Source organism: Diospyros lotus, chromosome 6, assembly GCF_014633365.1.
Source record: "Diospyros lotus cultivar Yz01 chromosome 6, ASM1463336v1, whole genome shotgun sequence".
Lineage (NCBI taxonomy): Eukaryota > Viridiplantae > Streptophyta > Magnoliopsida > Ericales > Ebenaceae > Diospyros > Diospyros lotus.
In genome coordinates, this window is record NC_068343.1 from 8,433,182 (window position 1) to 8,449,867 (window position 16,686).

At 35.7% G+C, this 16,686-nt stretch overlaps 2 protein-coding genes across 5 annotated transcripts in view; both read left to right on the forward strand.

Moving 5' to 3' along the window:
* Nucleotides 1-16,686, forward strand: part of LOC127803595 (autophagy-related protein 101) — a 60,889-nt gene that overhangs the window by 12,880 nt on the left and 31,323 nt on the right. The gene's annotated exons all lie outside the window — the stretch shown is intronic.
* LOC127803591 (methylesterase 10-like) overlaps nucleotides 1,317-16,686 on the forward strand; it is a 45,699-nt gene continuing 30,329 nt past the window's right edge. The window contains exons 1-4 of one of the 3 annotated variants that reach the window (XM_052339957.1): nucleotides 1,321-1,858; nucleotides 2,003-2,143; nucleotides 2,235-2,506; nucleotides 7,517-7,538. In XM_052339957.1, coding sequence (XP_052195917.1) covers nucleotides 1,496-1,858; nucleotides 2,003-2,143; nucleotides 2,235-2,506; nucleotides 7,517-7,523 — 783 coding nt within the window. In that variant the 5' untranslated portion in view covers nucleotides 1,321-1,495 and the 3' untranslated portion in view covers nucleotides 7,524-7,538. Of the gene's footprint in view, nucleotides 1,859-2,002; nucleotides 2,144-2,234; nucleotides 2,507-7,516; nucleotides 7,539-16,686 lie in introns of those variants that run through there. The other 2 variants (XM_052339955.1, XM_052339956.1) reach the window with 2 other exon arrangements.

The following is a 16,686-nucleotide window of genomic DNA, read 5'->3' on the forward strand; positions in this document are numbered from 1 at the left end:
TTAAGTGAATATATTTAATAATTTTTTTTTTTTTTTTGGGCTTAAAACCTCTAAATTGATTGAGCCGACATAATGACACAATAAATACATCATAAGTGTTACCTCTGACTCTCTAACATTGCGGGAGGGAGATTGCTGCCAAATATATGCAACTTAATGCCCGTTTTGGGGATGGATGTTGAAAGGATTTGAATGATACCTGCAGTCGCATCAAAGCACCACTTAATTTGTCACGCTTTTTAATTTGTATGTTTTAAGTTATAAAGTCATGAACGTTTTCATGGCCTTTCACTATCAAAGCTGATTTGGTATTGTATTGTTTTAGAGCAGACACTTTATTTGGTCAGATCAAATCATAAATTTTCTCACTTCATTCTTTTCCTTTTTGGGTCGTCTTCTACATGGAATTTGCATTATAATAAGTTTCAAACTCAAGTCAGCTTGTTCTAATGGCTGTGTGAGCAAATTAAATCCCTATTTGGATTTTGCTTACATATATATATATATATATGTACACATGAATTAAAATTAATAGTAATGATAAAATTAAAATTTCAATTATAACCTCAAAATTTAACTGGAAGAATTCTCCAGAAGTGAAATAAAAAATTCAAATGGGTTGACATCTTAAATGGTGATAAGATGATAAATATTATTTTTTCATAACATAGGGTAGGGTTTCTTAGTAGCTGGGAAAGCCCTGTACTCGTAATGGGTTCCCCCTGCAACTATCCACTTGGTTTTTGTTTCAATTTGATGCTCCTTTCTGCATCAAAATCAAAATGATTGTGTTTTTGAATTAAATGTAAATTATATAGGATTTGATTTGATTTGAATTTATTCCTTCTTTTTTTAGCCTTCACCTACCAACCAAACGAGAGCCATTGAAAAATAAATAAATTTTAAATATTAAATTTATTTATAATATATTTTTAAAAAAATTATATAATTTTTTTATATAAAATTATTTAGATAGGTTTATCTTCAACTTTACAAATAAAAAAATAATTCATATATTCCTAATGTATTTTAAAAATTTAATAAATACTCAGATAAAAATATTAGAATATTTTTTATTTTTATTTTAACCATATTATATGTTAATTTAAAAAATATTTTAAATTTAATTTAATATAATCTTATCTTATTTATTTTAAGAAATAGGATACTCAAAAGTGAAAAGGGTAAAGTGGGGGAAATGGGAATTTCCAACAAGCATGCGTCAGAGATCAAAGTGGGAAACTAACTTTTATACTTTTATCAATGTGGGAAACTAACTTTTATACTTTTATCAATGTATGTATGTAAAGGGATGAGGATCGTGATTGATTACATCAAATATCTTTCAGAGAAATTTCTTCGTATTTTATCCATGCCATATATATTCAGAGAAATTCTCTTTCGGGCTTCCTCGATCGTTTATCACCGGAAAATATCTTCCTCCCGTCAAAGCCGCCGGCTGCTCTAAGAAGAAGATCAGAGACAATATTTAACAATGAACAGTAGAACGCATTTTGTGCTGGTTCACGGGCTCTGCCATGGAGCCTGGTGCTGGTACAAGCTCGTCACTCTACTGCAGGCTGCCGGCTACCGCGTCACCGCCATGGACCTCGGCGGATGTGGGATCGATCCCCGGCGACTGGACGAGATCCCCTCCATGTCCGTCTCCGTGCAGCCCTTGATGGAGTTGATGGCCTCGCTGCCGCCGGTTGAGAAGGTGGTTTTAGTTGGGCACAGCTACGGTGGAATTGCCATTTCTCTGGCTATGGAGAGGTTCCCGGAGAAGATCTCGGCGGCGGTTTTCGTCACCGCCCTCATGCCCAGCTATAAAGAGCCTCCTGCGACTCTCTTACAACAAGTAACGCCGATTAATTAAAAATGATATCTTTTTCATAAATTAAAATTCTAAAAAAAAAAAAAAACTGTGGTAACTTAGTAATAATAAATTAATTTAATTTTAGTTTCTGGAACTGATTTGATGGTTTTGAATTGGAAACTACAGTTGTTCAAGAGGACGACATGGGTAGAGTCTCTTCTGGACAGCCGACTTGAATTTGATGGAGGCCTGGAAAATCCGCCGACTTCAGCAATCTTTGGTCCGGAATACATGGCTACCTATCTCTATCAACACTGCCAACCAGAGGTATATATATATATTTATTTGTTATGATAATGAGGTAGCTATGAATATACATACACACAAACTGCATATATATATGCTTTGGGTGAAGCAGGATCTGGAATTAGCCAAAATGTTAGTGAGGCCAGGCGGGTTCTTTGTAGAAGACTTGAGCAAGGAAGGGTTGCTAAGTGAAGGCAGGTTTGGATTGGTGAAGCGAATATACATAGTGTGCGAAGAAGACGAAGTGATCCCAGAAGAATTCCAGCGATGGACCACCGAGAACAGCCCACCTCAACAAGTGATGGCCATTGCAGGAGCGGCCCACATGGCCATGCTTTCCAAACCCAAGGAGCTCTGCCTCTGCTTGCAGGAGATTGCTGCCATGTATGCTATAGCTTGACTTTATTATATATATATTAATATATATATTGCCATATATATGCATATGCTTTGGGGATGGATGTACGTGGAAGTCGAAGGGATATCATATCATGATATGCCATCTCGATCGCAAGTTTGAATGATACTAGGAATTTAGCAAATAAAATAAAATGATAACAATAAATACCAGTTAATTGTTGCTGTGCTTTTATTTGCTTGTTTCAGTTAAACTTATTCATCACATTATTACATTGATTATTATATTGGCGGGACAATAGCAAGAATAATCTAGGCCTGAAATAGCTAGCTAGGGTTGTTTATCGCAATTCATCGTCTGTTTTATCTATTTATTTCAATTTCAAATGAATAATCAAGACTTATTTTATAACACAAAATATGAATTTTTCACATTCATTTTAACTTTAAACGGACCTATTTATTTACTTATTTCCTCCTTATTTATGAGTCTTGATAGACTTTAGAATCACAACTTAAATTCAATTTTTTTATTTTTAATAGATTGGTTCGTTTAAAAAATTGAACTAGATGAAACTCAGATTGACTTTGGGTCCAAGCCTTTAGGTTTTTGTATTTGACTCGTATACTAATTAATATATATAAATAAATTAACATATATAATTAATATAAATAAGTACATTCAAATATTATCTAACACATTTTGTGAATTTATTAGTATTTTGTAACAGAGAGCTTGAAATCTAACAGAGAAACACACAAGAATTAAAGGCTTCACTGACCCACTTTATTCATAGAGATCTCTGCCTTAAATATGCCCTAAAACTAATACACAAATTACAGAAATGTCCTTGAGACAAAAAATACAGAAACGCCACAAAACATGAAAATACAAATGTAAGCTATTACAATACAAAGCAGAATATAAAAAAAAAATACAACTCTATTACAACTCTATTACTCCCCCTCAAGATAAGCCATGAATATTGATGATGGCCATCTTGGACAATAGCGGAAGAAGATGAGAAGCTGGGAGAGCTTTAGTAAAAATATCTGCTAGCTGGTGTAGTGAGCGAATAGGTAATAGCTTGATTTGTCCAGCAAGAATTTTGTCACGAACAAAATGGCAATCTAGCTCAATATGTTTGGTACGCTCATGAAAAACCGGATTAGTTGCAATATGAACAGCAGCTTGATTATCACAAAAAAGTAAGGCAGGAGGGGAAAAAGGAACCTGAAAATCCGATAAAAGTTGAGTAAGCCATGTAAGTTCACTGGCAGCAGAAGCCAAAGCACGATACTCAGCTTCAGCGGAGGAACGGGAAACAGTGGGCTGCTTCTTAGAACGCCAAGAAATCAGAGATGCTCCAAGGAAAACACAATATCCAGTAACAGATCGACGAGTATCCAAGCACGAGCCCCAGTCAGCATCGGAAAAAGCACGAAGCTGTGATGAAGAAGTGGCAGAAAAAAATAATCCTTGACCAGGAGCAGCCTTCAGATACTGCAATAAGTGATAGACAACATCCAAGTGAGGTTTCCGAGGATTAGATACAAATTGGCTAAGTTTGTGGACCGCATAAGTGATATCCGGCCGAGAGACGGTAAGATATAGTAAGCGGCCAATAAGCCGACGATAGAGAGAAGCATCCTCAACCAAATCCCCTACATTAGCACTAAGCTTTAGATTAGGAATCATGGGAACAGAAGCGGGTTTGCTGCCTAAGAGACCAGAATCTTCCAAAAGTTGCAAAGTGTAGTGCCTTTGAGAGAAGAAAATCCCTTTGGCAGATTGTGCAATTTCTAGACCAAGAAAATAACGCAAACGACCAAGATCCTTAAGCTTGAAATGACTATGTAGAAAAGATTTCAGATCAGTAATAACTGAAAGATTGGGTCCTGTAAGTATGATGTCATCCACATAGACCAAAAGAGCTACAAATGAAGAACCACTACCCTTGGTGAAAAGGGAATAATCTGATTTGGACTGTGTAAAACCAAATTGAAGAATAGCTTGAGAAAATTTTGAGAACCACTGCCTAGAAGCTTGTTTCAGCCCATATATAGACTTATGTAACCGACAAACTAATTTCTCCCCCTGATTACCAACCGAGTAAAAGGGCTTATACCCAAGTGCTAAGTTCATATAGACTTCCTCAAAAAGATCCCCGTTAAGAAAAGCATTATTCACATCCAATTGAGTAAGAACCCATTTATGGCTGGCAGCTAAGGCAAGTAAAACTTTAACAGTCACCAATTTTGCTACAAGAGAAAATGTATCAAGAAAATCCAACCCCTCTTGTTGTGTATATCCTTTAGCTACCAAGCGGGTCTTGTACCTTTCTATAGAACCATCAGATTTGTATTTAATTTTATAAACCCTTTTACACCCAATAGCATGCTTGTGAGAAGGCAAAGAGGTAACACTCCAAGTGTTATTAAGGTGCATGGCATCTAATTCAGCTGTCATTGCATCTCTCCAATGAGCATGCTTTACGGCTTGATGATAGTATTGAGGTTCAAAATCAGTGGAGACTTGAAGAAGAAAAGAACCATGAGTAGGAGAAAGTTTAGAATAAGAGACATAATAATGTAAAGGATAATAGGTGTTGGTCAAAAGAGGTGGGTGATGAGATAAAAGACTGCAATGAAAGTCTTGTAGATAAGTAGGGGGTCGAGTAGCCCGAGAAGACCTACGGATGAGAATGGGAGAGATGGACGGAGATGAAGATGAATCAACAGCAGGATCAAGGCAATGAGTAGAAGATGAAGGAGATGGTTCAACAGCAAGTTCATGTACAGGAAGTGGTAAAACAAGATCAGGAAATGGGTCCAATATCTCATCAGAAGAGGTTATAGAATGAAAGGGAAATATGTGCTCATGAAATTGAACATCCCGAGAGATGAAAATAGATTTTGCTGTGAGATCATACAGCTTGTAGCCTTTGATGTTTGGTGGGTAGCTAATAAAAATACAAGCCTTGGCCCTAGGATGAAATTTAGATCTATGCAAGGGTAAGGTAGAGGCAAAACATAGACTACCAAAAACTCTAAATGAAGAATAGTCGACGGGAGTTTGATACAACAATTGATAGGGGGTTTGGGAGTGTAAAAGAGGGGTGGGAGATCTATTAATCAAGTATGCAGCCGTAAGGACACAGTCACCCCAAAATTTTATGGGAACCCGAGACTGAAAACAGAGTGCCCTAGCCACATTTAAAAGATGTTGATGTTTCCTTTCAACAACAGAATTTTGTTCAGGTCTCTCGACACAGGAGAATTGGTGTATGACTCCCTTAGAAGCAAAAAAATCAACAAATCTCAATTCAGGGGCATTATCAGACCGAAATTTCTTAATCACCTTGTTAAATTGAGTTTCAACAAAGGAAAAAAACTTAGGAACAATAGTCTTGGCCTCAGATTTATGTTTCATAAGGAAAACCCAAGTAAACCTCGTACAATCATCAACTAATGTGAGAAAATATGTATGTCCAGCATATGTAGGTGTATGATACGGTCCCCAAGTATCACAATGAATTAAATCAAAAGCACACTTTGACAATTGATTATTTGAGACAAAAGATAACCTTCGTTGCTTAGCCAGTGGACACACAGAACAAACATCATTGTTAACATCATGAAAATGTAACTGATCCTTTATTAATTCCATTCGCTTAAAGAAAGGTGTCCTAGTCTCTTATGCCATGTGGTTTTATTAACAACATTAGCTATCATGGCATGATGAGCAGATTTTACAGTTGTACTAACTGACATATCAGTTCCAGCTTTAAGGACATATAGGCCTCCAACCAAGTCACCCTTGCCAATCATCTTCAAAGTGCGTATATCCTGAATAACACACGCATGATGAGCAAAATTAAGACTCATTGTATTCCTTTTAACCAATGCACTGACAGATATGAGATTGAACTTAAATTGAGGCACATAGAGGACATTGTCTAATACCAAATCTGAGGTAAGTTGAACACAACCCATATAGAATACTGAGATCCGTGTATGGTTAGGAAGGGTAACATAAGTGTTCTGAATAGGTTTTACTTCAACAAAAGACGATAGACAAAAACATACATGACTAGTAGCTCCCGAATCCAAAATCCAATATTGAGGGTCACTAAGTAAAGAGCCAACAGACACAGAAAAATAGATACCTGAAGCCTGATCCGAAGTGGAGGCCTCAGGAGCAGGATCTGCACTTGTAGTCTTAGCAAATGTGAGATGTGAACTTAACATACTCAACAAATTTTGATATTGCTGAGGATTAACGACTGCATAAAACTTTCAACAACCTGACTCTGAGAGGAGTTAGAATTTGATTCAGAAACTTGACTCACAATAGGATTTTTCAGCTGGTTATAAGGGATCTGATTAGATGTAACATTTCTCTGCCTAGGCCTATACCCGAGAGGATATCCATGAAGCTTATAGCATTTGTCAATTGTGTGCCCAGTAAAACCACAATGACTACATATGGATCTTTCCCTCTTTTGAGATCTACCTTGATTGGGCCTATTATTATCATGTTTGATAGAGAATGTGACTGGATCATTAACAACAGTATAAATGTTCCTTTGATTTTCCTCTTGAGTAACTAGGGCAAACACCTTATTAATGGGAGGAATTGGATCCATTAGCAACAGTTGTCCCCGAACTTGTGCAAAAGAATCATTTAGGCCCATCAGAAACGACATTACATATTCAGTGTGATAATGTTCTGCTAAGGACTTTATACCACCACATAAGCATCTTCCACAAGAGCAGTTTGGCCTATAATTGCTACGTTCGTCCCATATGGTCTTAAGTTTTGTGAAATAAGCACTAACAGATAACTGACCTTGTGTTAAATTCATCAAATCTCTCCTAAGTTGAAATATCCGAGGACCATTAGACTGTTGGTATCTTTCCTTAAGATCATGCCAAATATCATAGGCAGATTCAGAGAATATCACACTTGCAGATATTTCTTTAGAAACAGAGTTTAAAATCCAGGAAATCACAATATTGTTGTTTCTGATCCAGGAATTGAAAAGAGGATCATCACCTGGTGGCCGAGAAATCAAGCCACTAACAAAACCTAATTTGTTCTTTACCGAGAGAGCAATAAGCATGGCGCGGCTCCACGACGCATAGTTGTCTCCAGTGAGCGGTTGAGATACTAGCAGCAATCCAGGATTATCAGAATGATGTAGGAAATATGGACTCGAGGCGTTGTCAACAACAGAAGTGCTCAGTGATGGAGAAGAAAGTTCCGAAAATGAAGTCGCCATAGAACAAGTATGAGCGATCAATCAGATAGTAAAGCAAATGAAGATAGTGACGGAATAAGATCGCAAGGTTCGCGATCTAAAAAAAAATATGAAGGAAAAGGATGAAGACGGTAATACCGATTTGCAGAACTCCGAACAATGGAGATTCACAACGACACCGGGAAAAGAAACAACACACAGCGTCGTCGATTAAGGAAGGAAAAGAAGCGTACCTAGAACTCACGGCGTCAGAGACCGATGAAGACAAGAATCGACGGAGGTGGAGGCTAGGGTTTGCTTTGATACCATAACAGAGAGCTTGAAATCTAACAGGAAAACACACGAGAATTAAAGGCTTCACTGACCCACTTTATTCATAGAGATCTCTGCCTTAAATATGCCCTAAAACTAATACACAAATTACAGAAATGTCCTTGAGACAAAAAATACAGAAACGCCACAAAACATGAAAATACAAATGTAAGCTATTACAATACAAAGCAGAATATAAAAAAAAAATACAACTCTATTACAACTCTATTATTTTGTTACCAGTTACCTTTCATTTTGTAAAATAAATTGTTAACTATTATTTAATGTGTTAGATAAAAATTATTTGTTGAGCATTGATATATATCATTTTCCTTTAAAGCTCATATAACAAAAATTTGAAATTAATAGATGTATTATATGTATTGAATTGAGAATTAAACTGAACTAATTCAACTTTTACTAGGTTGGGTTAGTTTTATGTAGAGATTAATTCAATTTTAAATAAAATTTTTAGAAGCTCAATAAAAAATCGATTTGGTTGTAGATTGGTGCATAACACTAGTAATGGACACCCTCTACCAATTAATGCTATCCCAATTAACATTTTATTCCTTTAATCATAGGTGGAATTTGTGTTTTGTTTCCAGCATGGATGCTAAAAGGTGAGAGTTTATCAAATTATAAAATAAACTATTTTTAATTTTTATTAATTTTAATTTTCTATTGAAAGATTAAAAGTCTCTAACTAGAAAGTGACATATTAATCTAAAGATCTTTTATGTGGACATGAGGTGAGCCAAACTCATATGCTTATCTAATAACAAAATATTTATTCCATTTATAACAATAAGATCTTTTAGATGAAATAAAAAAAGAAAATAGAATTATTCATGCACATGCCTTTTTATATATGTCACGGGAATTTTGTTATTCCTTGCACAAATTCTAATGGGGAATGTGGGGCTAGGACTGCTGCATTTTAGTGGGATTTTGACATCCAACACAACAGTCAACACTACAATGGGAGCATACACGTAGTTGGTAAAACCCTGGCCAGCCTATGTGTTCTGAAGGATGATAATGGTTCGGAGAGGTCATTTTTATAATTTATGAAACGTTTTGGATTGTTTTATAAATTATAAAACACGTTTTCCATAATGAGAGGCAACATAAAGAAAAGATATAATAACTGAGGGAGGGGTGTGCAGCGATAATGAGAGACGACAAAAAAAGAATGCAACGACAATCGAAGATGAAAGGGTCATACAACAATGAAAGGCGATTGCTAGAAAAGAAAATTTGCTCACGGGCAGCAGCTGAAAAAAGAATATTATTTTTCTCGTGGGTTGCTGGAGAAGAATATTATCTTCAGGAGGAACACGCAGGATAGAGAGAGGAGAGAGAGAAATAGGGTTTATTTGGGGAGAGAGGCCAACTTATCACTTATGCATGTATATGATATATATGTATGAGGAATATGATGATATGTATGTATATATATTAAATAATATTTTTTACATATTTTATTTTTAATTATTAAATTCAGTTTACTTATTGTCATAAGTTAACACCAGTATGTGTTTGCTCTTAGTTTACTTTCAAATTAATTATAGTAATAATATTATTAACTAGTGTTTTCTATTTTTTATAGAAAAATATATTGACTATTGATTATTATGAAACTTATGTCTATTGTTTATGTTTGAATTATTTTTTTATAATTTTTTATATTAAAAATTATACTTATAAAAAAATTATATATATTTTTTAATTTACACTTTACCTTGCATTTTCTTTTCCTACTTTTTCATAAAAATGTCGTTTCCCTATTTTCGTTTTGTGTTGAAAACGTTTCCTGTTTCCGTTTCCGTGTAACCTAACTTATGTGTTCTAATAAATGATTGTTAAAAATAAGCATTATGTAGTTTATAGATAATTATTACTTTGCTTGAGAAGTTTACCGATTAGTTGGCAAAAGCACGCCAAAATGACAAAAGTACGCTCCACCCATTTGCAAAATTATTTCTCCTTCCCCTTCCCATGGCTACCTCATGTCTCTCTCATTCCTATGGTTGTCTCCAACAACTGTCTTCCTTTTGCTACCTTTGCCTAGCTACCTCGTCTCTCGTGCACCAATTGTCGCTACATCTATTGTGATAGGGAGGGAAGATGCAACGACGATTGGCATGAGAGAAGCATGATGGCGCGAGGCGAGGAGGCCAGACGAAGGCAACGAGAGCATTACAACAATTTTGAGATTACGAGGCATTTAAAAATGCTTCAATTTTAGCTATTAAGGCACTAATAAAAGTGTTGCATGTAATTATGCCCCAAAAGATTATTAAGACACTTACAAATGCTGTGTAAATCCATCAAGATATCCCTATTAGTTTTCCATGTAATAACATTTAAAAATGCCTCGAAAATAAATATGGTTCTAACTGCCTTAAGGCAACAAAGCCTTCCTTTTTACATGATCTCTCTCTCCGCGGCACATGATGCTGTCTCTCCCACTTGATTCTATTAGTATTGTGTACCCTTATCTTAGATTTGGATGACATCTAAAGAACTTGTTTGTAATGCATTAATTGTATTTTTTTTTAATAAATTTATAAAAGACAAAGTTTTCTTTATTCATATTTTCTCTAATCAATTATATGAATGAGTTACTGGATCTTTTGTATGAGAATCTTATTTTCAAGGTATTGAGATTGTGTGACAGGACTCTTGGGTAACATAATATCTTAAACCATTCCTAGTCCTTAGATTCTTTGGATGGGCACTTTGATTAATCGAGTATGGACTAGCACAGGGGTTACTACCTTATTCAGTATGGGAATATCGATCAGACGATGGTGTGTTACACGCTGTATAACATGAGATATCGTTAGTAGACCTGTGAGTGTCGTTGGGGAACGATTAGTCAAATGCGACGCCAATGACTAACCACATGGTATGGTGGATAATGGTCATGTCATCAGATTGCAATAGTGTGTTGATCCTTAGACTCAAATTGACAAGGTTGTTTTGTGTATTGGTGTGCAAGATTTGCTAATGAGTTAAACCATCCAATTGGGAGGTGAGAACATTCATCTATATGGTTTCATATTGTTGGTATATGGAGACAGGTGTTAGGAATATGATCCGTCGCTCTCATCGGTATTTAATGGGGTGAACATCCTATGTGATTTACTATTGATGTGATGGGACAATCCTTGGCCAGGGCAAATTGAAAGTAAGGAAAAATGTTTCTTAAGGTGTCATTTGGTCACTCCATAACTCTCGCTTAGTCGAGACGTTAGGTGATGGAAGAATTATAACATACGGTAATCGTCAATTGTAATAAGTTCACTTGAAGTGAGACTTCATTGCCATCTATATTGTCCTGAACTACTGCTAGGTGTTATTCATAAACTCTTGAAACGTTGTCGGGATTTGGAGAAGTTCCAATGATGGGTCAAGAGGTTGACCGTTATCGAAAAAGATTTTGGTATTATCTAATTGTTAATGGGTAGTGAACCTAGAAAGTCACACACCATATAGTGTTGCGTTTGATATCGATATCGTGTGCCCAATATGTCTCTGGAAATAGTTGGTTAAAAGTTGACCCTTGGCCCTTCTTTAAGGAAGTTTTTACGTGTCACACAGCTCGCAGGGAAGTTTTTACGTGGTTGGGCCGGAATGATGTCTAGTCCACGATTGTTCTTTGGTTATTCTGTTAGAGTAACAATTTATCATTATTGTCCCCACTCTACAATGGTTTTTTATCCCTATTTATAGTGTGGGGTATTTACAATTTACATAAGATTTGAAATAAGAGTATAATATTACGAGGACAAGATGTCCAAAGTAAAATTCAACAAGCTAGAGACCTATACGCAGGAGTTCTGTTTTCCAAGGGACTGTCAAGTGATGGTCCCCTCTCTGAGCTGCCACACAACATATCCTTCAACCGGCTTTATAGCCATTAGCCCCCAGCACATTGAGTCTGGGTTTAGGTTTCCTGTTATCCCCTATCTTCTTAACTTACTGAACGAGCTCAAGCTCGCACTCTTTCAATTAACCTCGAACTCAAATGCCTAACTCACTTTCCTAGCCATCATATTTCTTAGGAATGACCTTTCTCCTCCATCCCCAAAACTCATAACATTCCTTTATTCTTTCAAGAATGCTAAGGATGGACTGTATTACTTGATAGCTTGTTCTTCGACCTATAAAGCCATTCTTCCTAGGGCAAGGCCAAGGGAAAATCCAATGTGGGCGATTACAAGTCCCATTGGTTCTTCGTTTCTTACCCCTCTCTCCAGTCGCTTAAAAATTATAGTTTCGCGCTGGTTCCGGGTAAGGGCACACTTGCTCGCACATGTCCTTTTATTTCATTTCATTATTTTTGACATATTCATTCTGTTGTGCAAACTTTGGAAGCGGAAGGCCTAACTTGTTAGCCGAAGAGGTTGAGGTTCTTGACCTTCTTGCTGCTGCGGGGTTGGGTTAGGAAGACTTCGAACTTATGGACAAGCTGCTTAGGGAACATCAGCTTGCTCCTCCCTTTGACGCTGAGGTCATTGCGGGAGAGTTCATTGGAGTTCGAGGAGTGAAGCCTATCCTGTCTGCTTTTGAGTTCGCTGAGGTTATTGCAAGAGAGTTCATCGTATCGCTAGAATTTCACACTGCGAACTGATCAACTCTCTTCACCAAGTTGTATCTGCCATAATTCACTACTAAAATCGATGAATTCAAAGCCGATGAATGATGCTCTGATACCATTTGTCACAATCCTAGAGTTAGTTAGGGTTGTGATAGAAATCGAGGAAAGAAATCAGAATTGAAATAGAACTGAGAACATAATGATTAGAGAGAGAAATGAAGCAGAAATTGGGAAGAAATCAATAGAAAGGAGGAGAGCAACAGAGAGAAACGAGAGCGAGATTTGGAGAGAGAAAAATGAGAGGTTCAATATCAATTCAATCATAAAATTCTCCCCTGTTATAATTGACCTTTTTATAGGCATAGCTAGATGCTTAACTGATTTCTAACAACATCCTAACAACACTCATATGTTTCTAACAACTTGTAAAATATCCCTAACTGACTATTATACCATATTATAATAATACTCATTTATTGCTCCTAGGGTCATGACACTAGAACCAATTTTTTTATCATGTCAGGATCAGATAAATCCAGGCTACTGCACAACAATGTATAATTCTAGTATATGACTGCTTATTGGGAATATCCTTGCCACATGTATGTAGAGGCAGGAGGAGGGGCTTCTAATCCTCTCCAATGTTCATTATGGAAAAAGACTCATTTTTCATGTAGGGCATCCCCATTTCATGATGGATTTGCCTCTTTTTTACGGGCCTTTGTGGTAAAAAGTAAAATGATAAAATGCACATGTCAAGGGGATTAAGGCTTGCATGCTTAGATTGCCTAGAAAACTTACCTTGTAAGGTAAGGTTACAATGAGGTTGATTTAATTGTTATTTGGAGATAGCGGTTGTAGATTATACCATCATGATTTTAGATTTTGTAGCCCATAACAGACTAGCTCGGGTGGACCTCTCTCTATGATTTTAGATTTTGTAGCTCAAACTTGCCACTTGAGGGGGCCAAGCAGAGCCAGCCTTATAGTAAGGCCAGCTAGGCGGCCGCATGGGGCCCCCAAATTAGGAGGGCCCCAAATTTTAAAAATCTGTTATTTATATAAATTTTTATTTTTTAATAATAAATATTTTATTAAAAAATTAAATATAAAATACAATTTGAAAAAAATATCAATGATGATAAAACAAAATCTGTTGAAAAATCCTTTAAAGTTGATTATTTTATGTACACAATTGATCAAGTCATTTCTTCACTTCGAAATAGGTTTGAGTAATTTGGAATATATGAAAAAAATTTATGCAATTTTAAGAAATTAAAATCAATGGATGAAGATGTCTTAAAAGGATATTGTTTGAATCTTAAAAATGTTCTTAAATTTGATGGACTTTCTGATATAGATGGTTTAAATTTATTTTTAGAATTAATAGTGTTAAGAGAAACTTTTTAAAAGAAAAAAAATGGTACATTGAAAATTCTTCACTACATCAAAATAGTTGATTATTTTCCAAATGCATATATTATTGCTTATAGAATATTATTCACAATTCCAGTTTCTGTGGCTTGTGCTGTGAAAAAATTTTTAAAATTGAAATTGATAAAGTCATATTTGAGGTCAACTATGTCATAAGAAATATTAAATAGATTAACTATATTATCCATTAAACATGGTTTATTAGATAAACTTAATTATGAAGATTTAATCAACGATTTTGTATCTCAAAAAGCAAGAAAATTTAATTTTACATAAAACTAATTATAGTTCAACGCATATTTGTGGAATAAAATTTGCTCATTATTTGTGAACTTTACCTTTTTAATGTTATTAGTTTAATACTTTATTTTATTTTCTTCTATAGGAAAATCAAGAATGTATAGTTTTTTACTCGAGGTGCATTAACCTTATTAGAGTTTCAAGAAAAAATTAGTTTTATTTTTTCTTTGTTTATTGTAGTAGGTTGTTTAGCATTTTTTAATCTTTGAGATATTATATTTTAATTAAAAGTTCACTATCATTAAGAAATTATCAGATTTTGTAGTTGATTGAACTTCAACTTTTTTTTTTTAATTTAATGAAATGATAAAATTTTTTAGTAAAAAAATATATTATTTATTTTTTTATAAAAGAATTAATACTCTTAAGAAGGTCTCGATAAATTTTTTCGCCTAGAGCCCCCAGATTGGTTGGACCGGCTTTGGGGCCAAGCCACTAAATAGGCCTACTATTTTAGCCTTCCAAGCTATATTTTTTTTGATCCTGATAGAGAAACCAATATGGTACTTGTTTGGGCCATGACAAGTTGTACTCATAAATGCATATAGTTAATGCGATGATGGAAAATTTTAAGCCTGGAGATATAAGGGGAAAAACTATACTTGAAGGTAGTAAGTCTGGAGGCTGCCAATAGTTACTGATCTCGAAGCCAAAAATGAGAAATTGCATTTGAAGGTTACCTGAAGGCATAGATGGAGAACCGTACCCTAAGGTACTAAGGCTTAGAGGACTGTCTGAAAGGCATAAATGAAGACTATACATAGAGATACTATGGGTAGAGGCTGCCCAAAGGCATAAATGAGATATTGTACAAAGAGCCATCATGGAATGATCTCAAGAGAGGGTGCGGTGAGCCAGTCTTGGAGAGTTGCTCGAGGCATACTCTTTTGAGCCAAAAGGGATTCTGGCCTGAGCCACAGTTCAGCTGCTTGATCCAGTGCAGTCTGAACCAGCACGATTAAAGTGACATGCTTGTTACCTTCTGATGCATGCCTTCTAATGATGTTGGCATAATAATAGCAGTCGCCTTCTTGGGTAAAGAAGGTACCTGCATTATAGAGTATGACTAATGAACGGCCTCAGAAACTTGTCATTTAACATGTCAAGGATAAATACTAATCATTCATGGGGAAAGACAAAAGACTAGCTAGATGTTTTAGCTCAGGGATCACCATGGTAAATGTGGTTATTATATATGACTTTTCATATGTTAGTCCAAAATAAGACTGGACAAGTGAGAGCTAGAAGTGGCTTGAGCTGCATCACTTGCTTGAACCATAGTTATGTCTAATCCAATACGAGTGCATTATGTCATCTCACATTGTGCATGCACATTTTCACGAGGCTGACATGTGAATGATGATCCTGTTTCTTGATTAGAGAGCTAATGCTATGGGGTGAGAAAGGAGGGACTGCCTACAATATGAAGGAAGGAAAATGATTCAGGATGTTAGTGTTTTTCCTAAGGTCCCCTTGGAGTTGAAATTTCTAGAGACTGCATCTGTACTTCTAGTCCATGACATGTTCAATGGTATTGCAACAATGAAGACTATGCAAAAGACGGTTTAAATTGTATTGTTTCTTAACAGTTTTCTACTTCACAGTTTTGTTAGTGCTACCAATTTTTTTTTTTTGAGAGAGGAATATAACATTTTTCTTAATTTTATCTGACTTTTGCATGCCACTTACTAAGAAAAGGGCATCATGGAATTTGGTTTGACGCTCAATGATCAATAATTAGTTTATAATGCATGGTCCATATCACTATAAGAGTTTTAATTTTTTCCAGCGGTGAAAAAATCGTCGAAAAAAGTAAAAAAATCGCAGGTAAAAGTTTTATCGACAGTAATTATAACTGCCAAAAATACCTCTGTTGGAAAAGTTTTTCGGCGGTTGAAAACCGCCGAAAAAGACTATTTCCTGACGATTTTTAAAAATCGTCGGTAAAAATAATTATTACCGTTGGTAATTTCCGGCAGTATCCCTAAACCGCTGGCAAAGTAAAAAATTTGCCGACGGTTTAGAAACCGTCGGCAAAATTATTTACCGACGGTTTTAAAACTGCCGATGATGGGTAAACAAAATTGGTGGTTTAAAAATCGTCGGTGATGCGTCAACAGAACCGACGGTTTTTTAAAACCGCCAGAGATGTGTATCCCATAATCGACGGTTTGAAAATTGTCGGTCATGTTAACCCATCACCTAAATCGTCGGTAATTTTGGTGTTTTCTCGATGGTTGTTTAAACTATCGGGAAAACTTCGCCAGCAATATCCTCTTTTCTTGTAG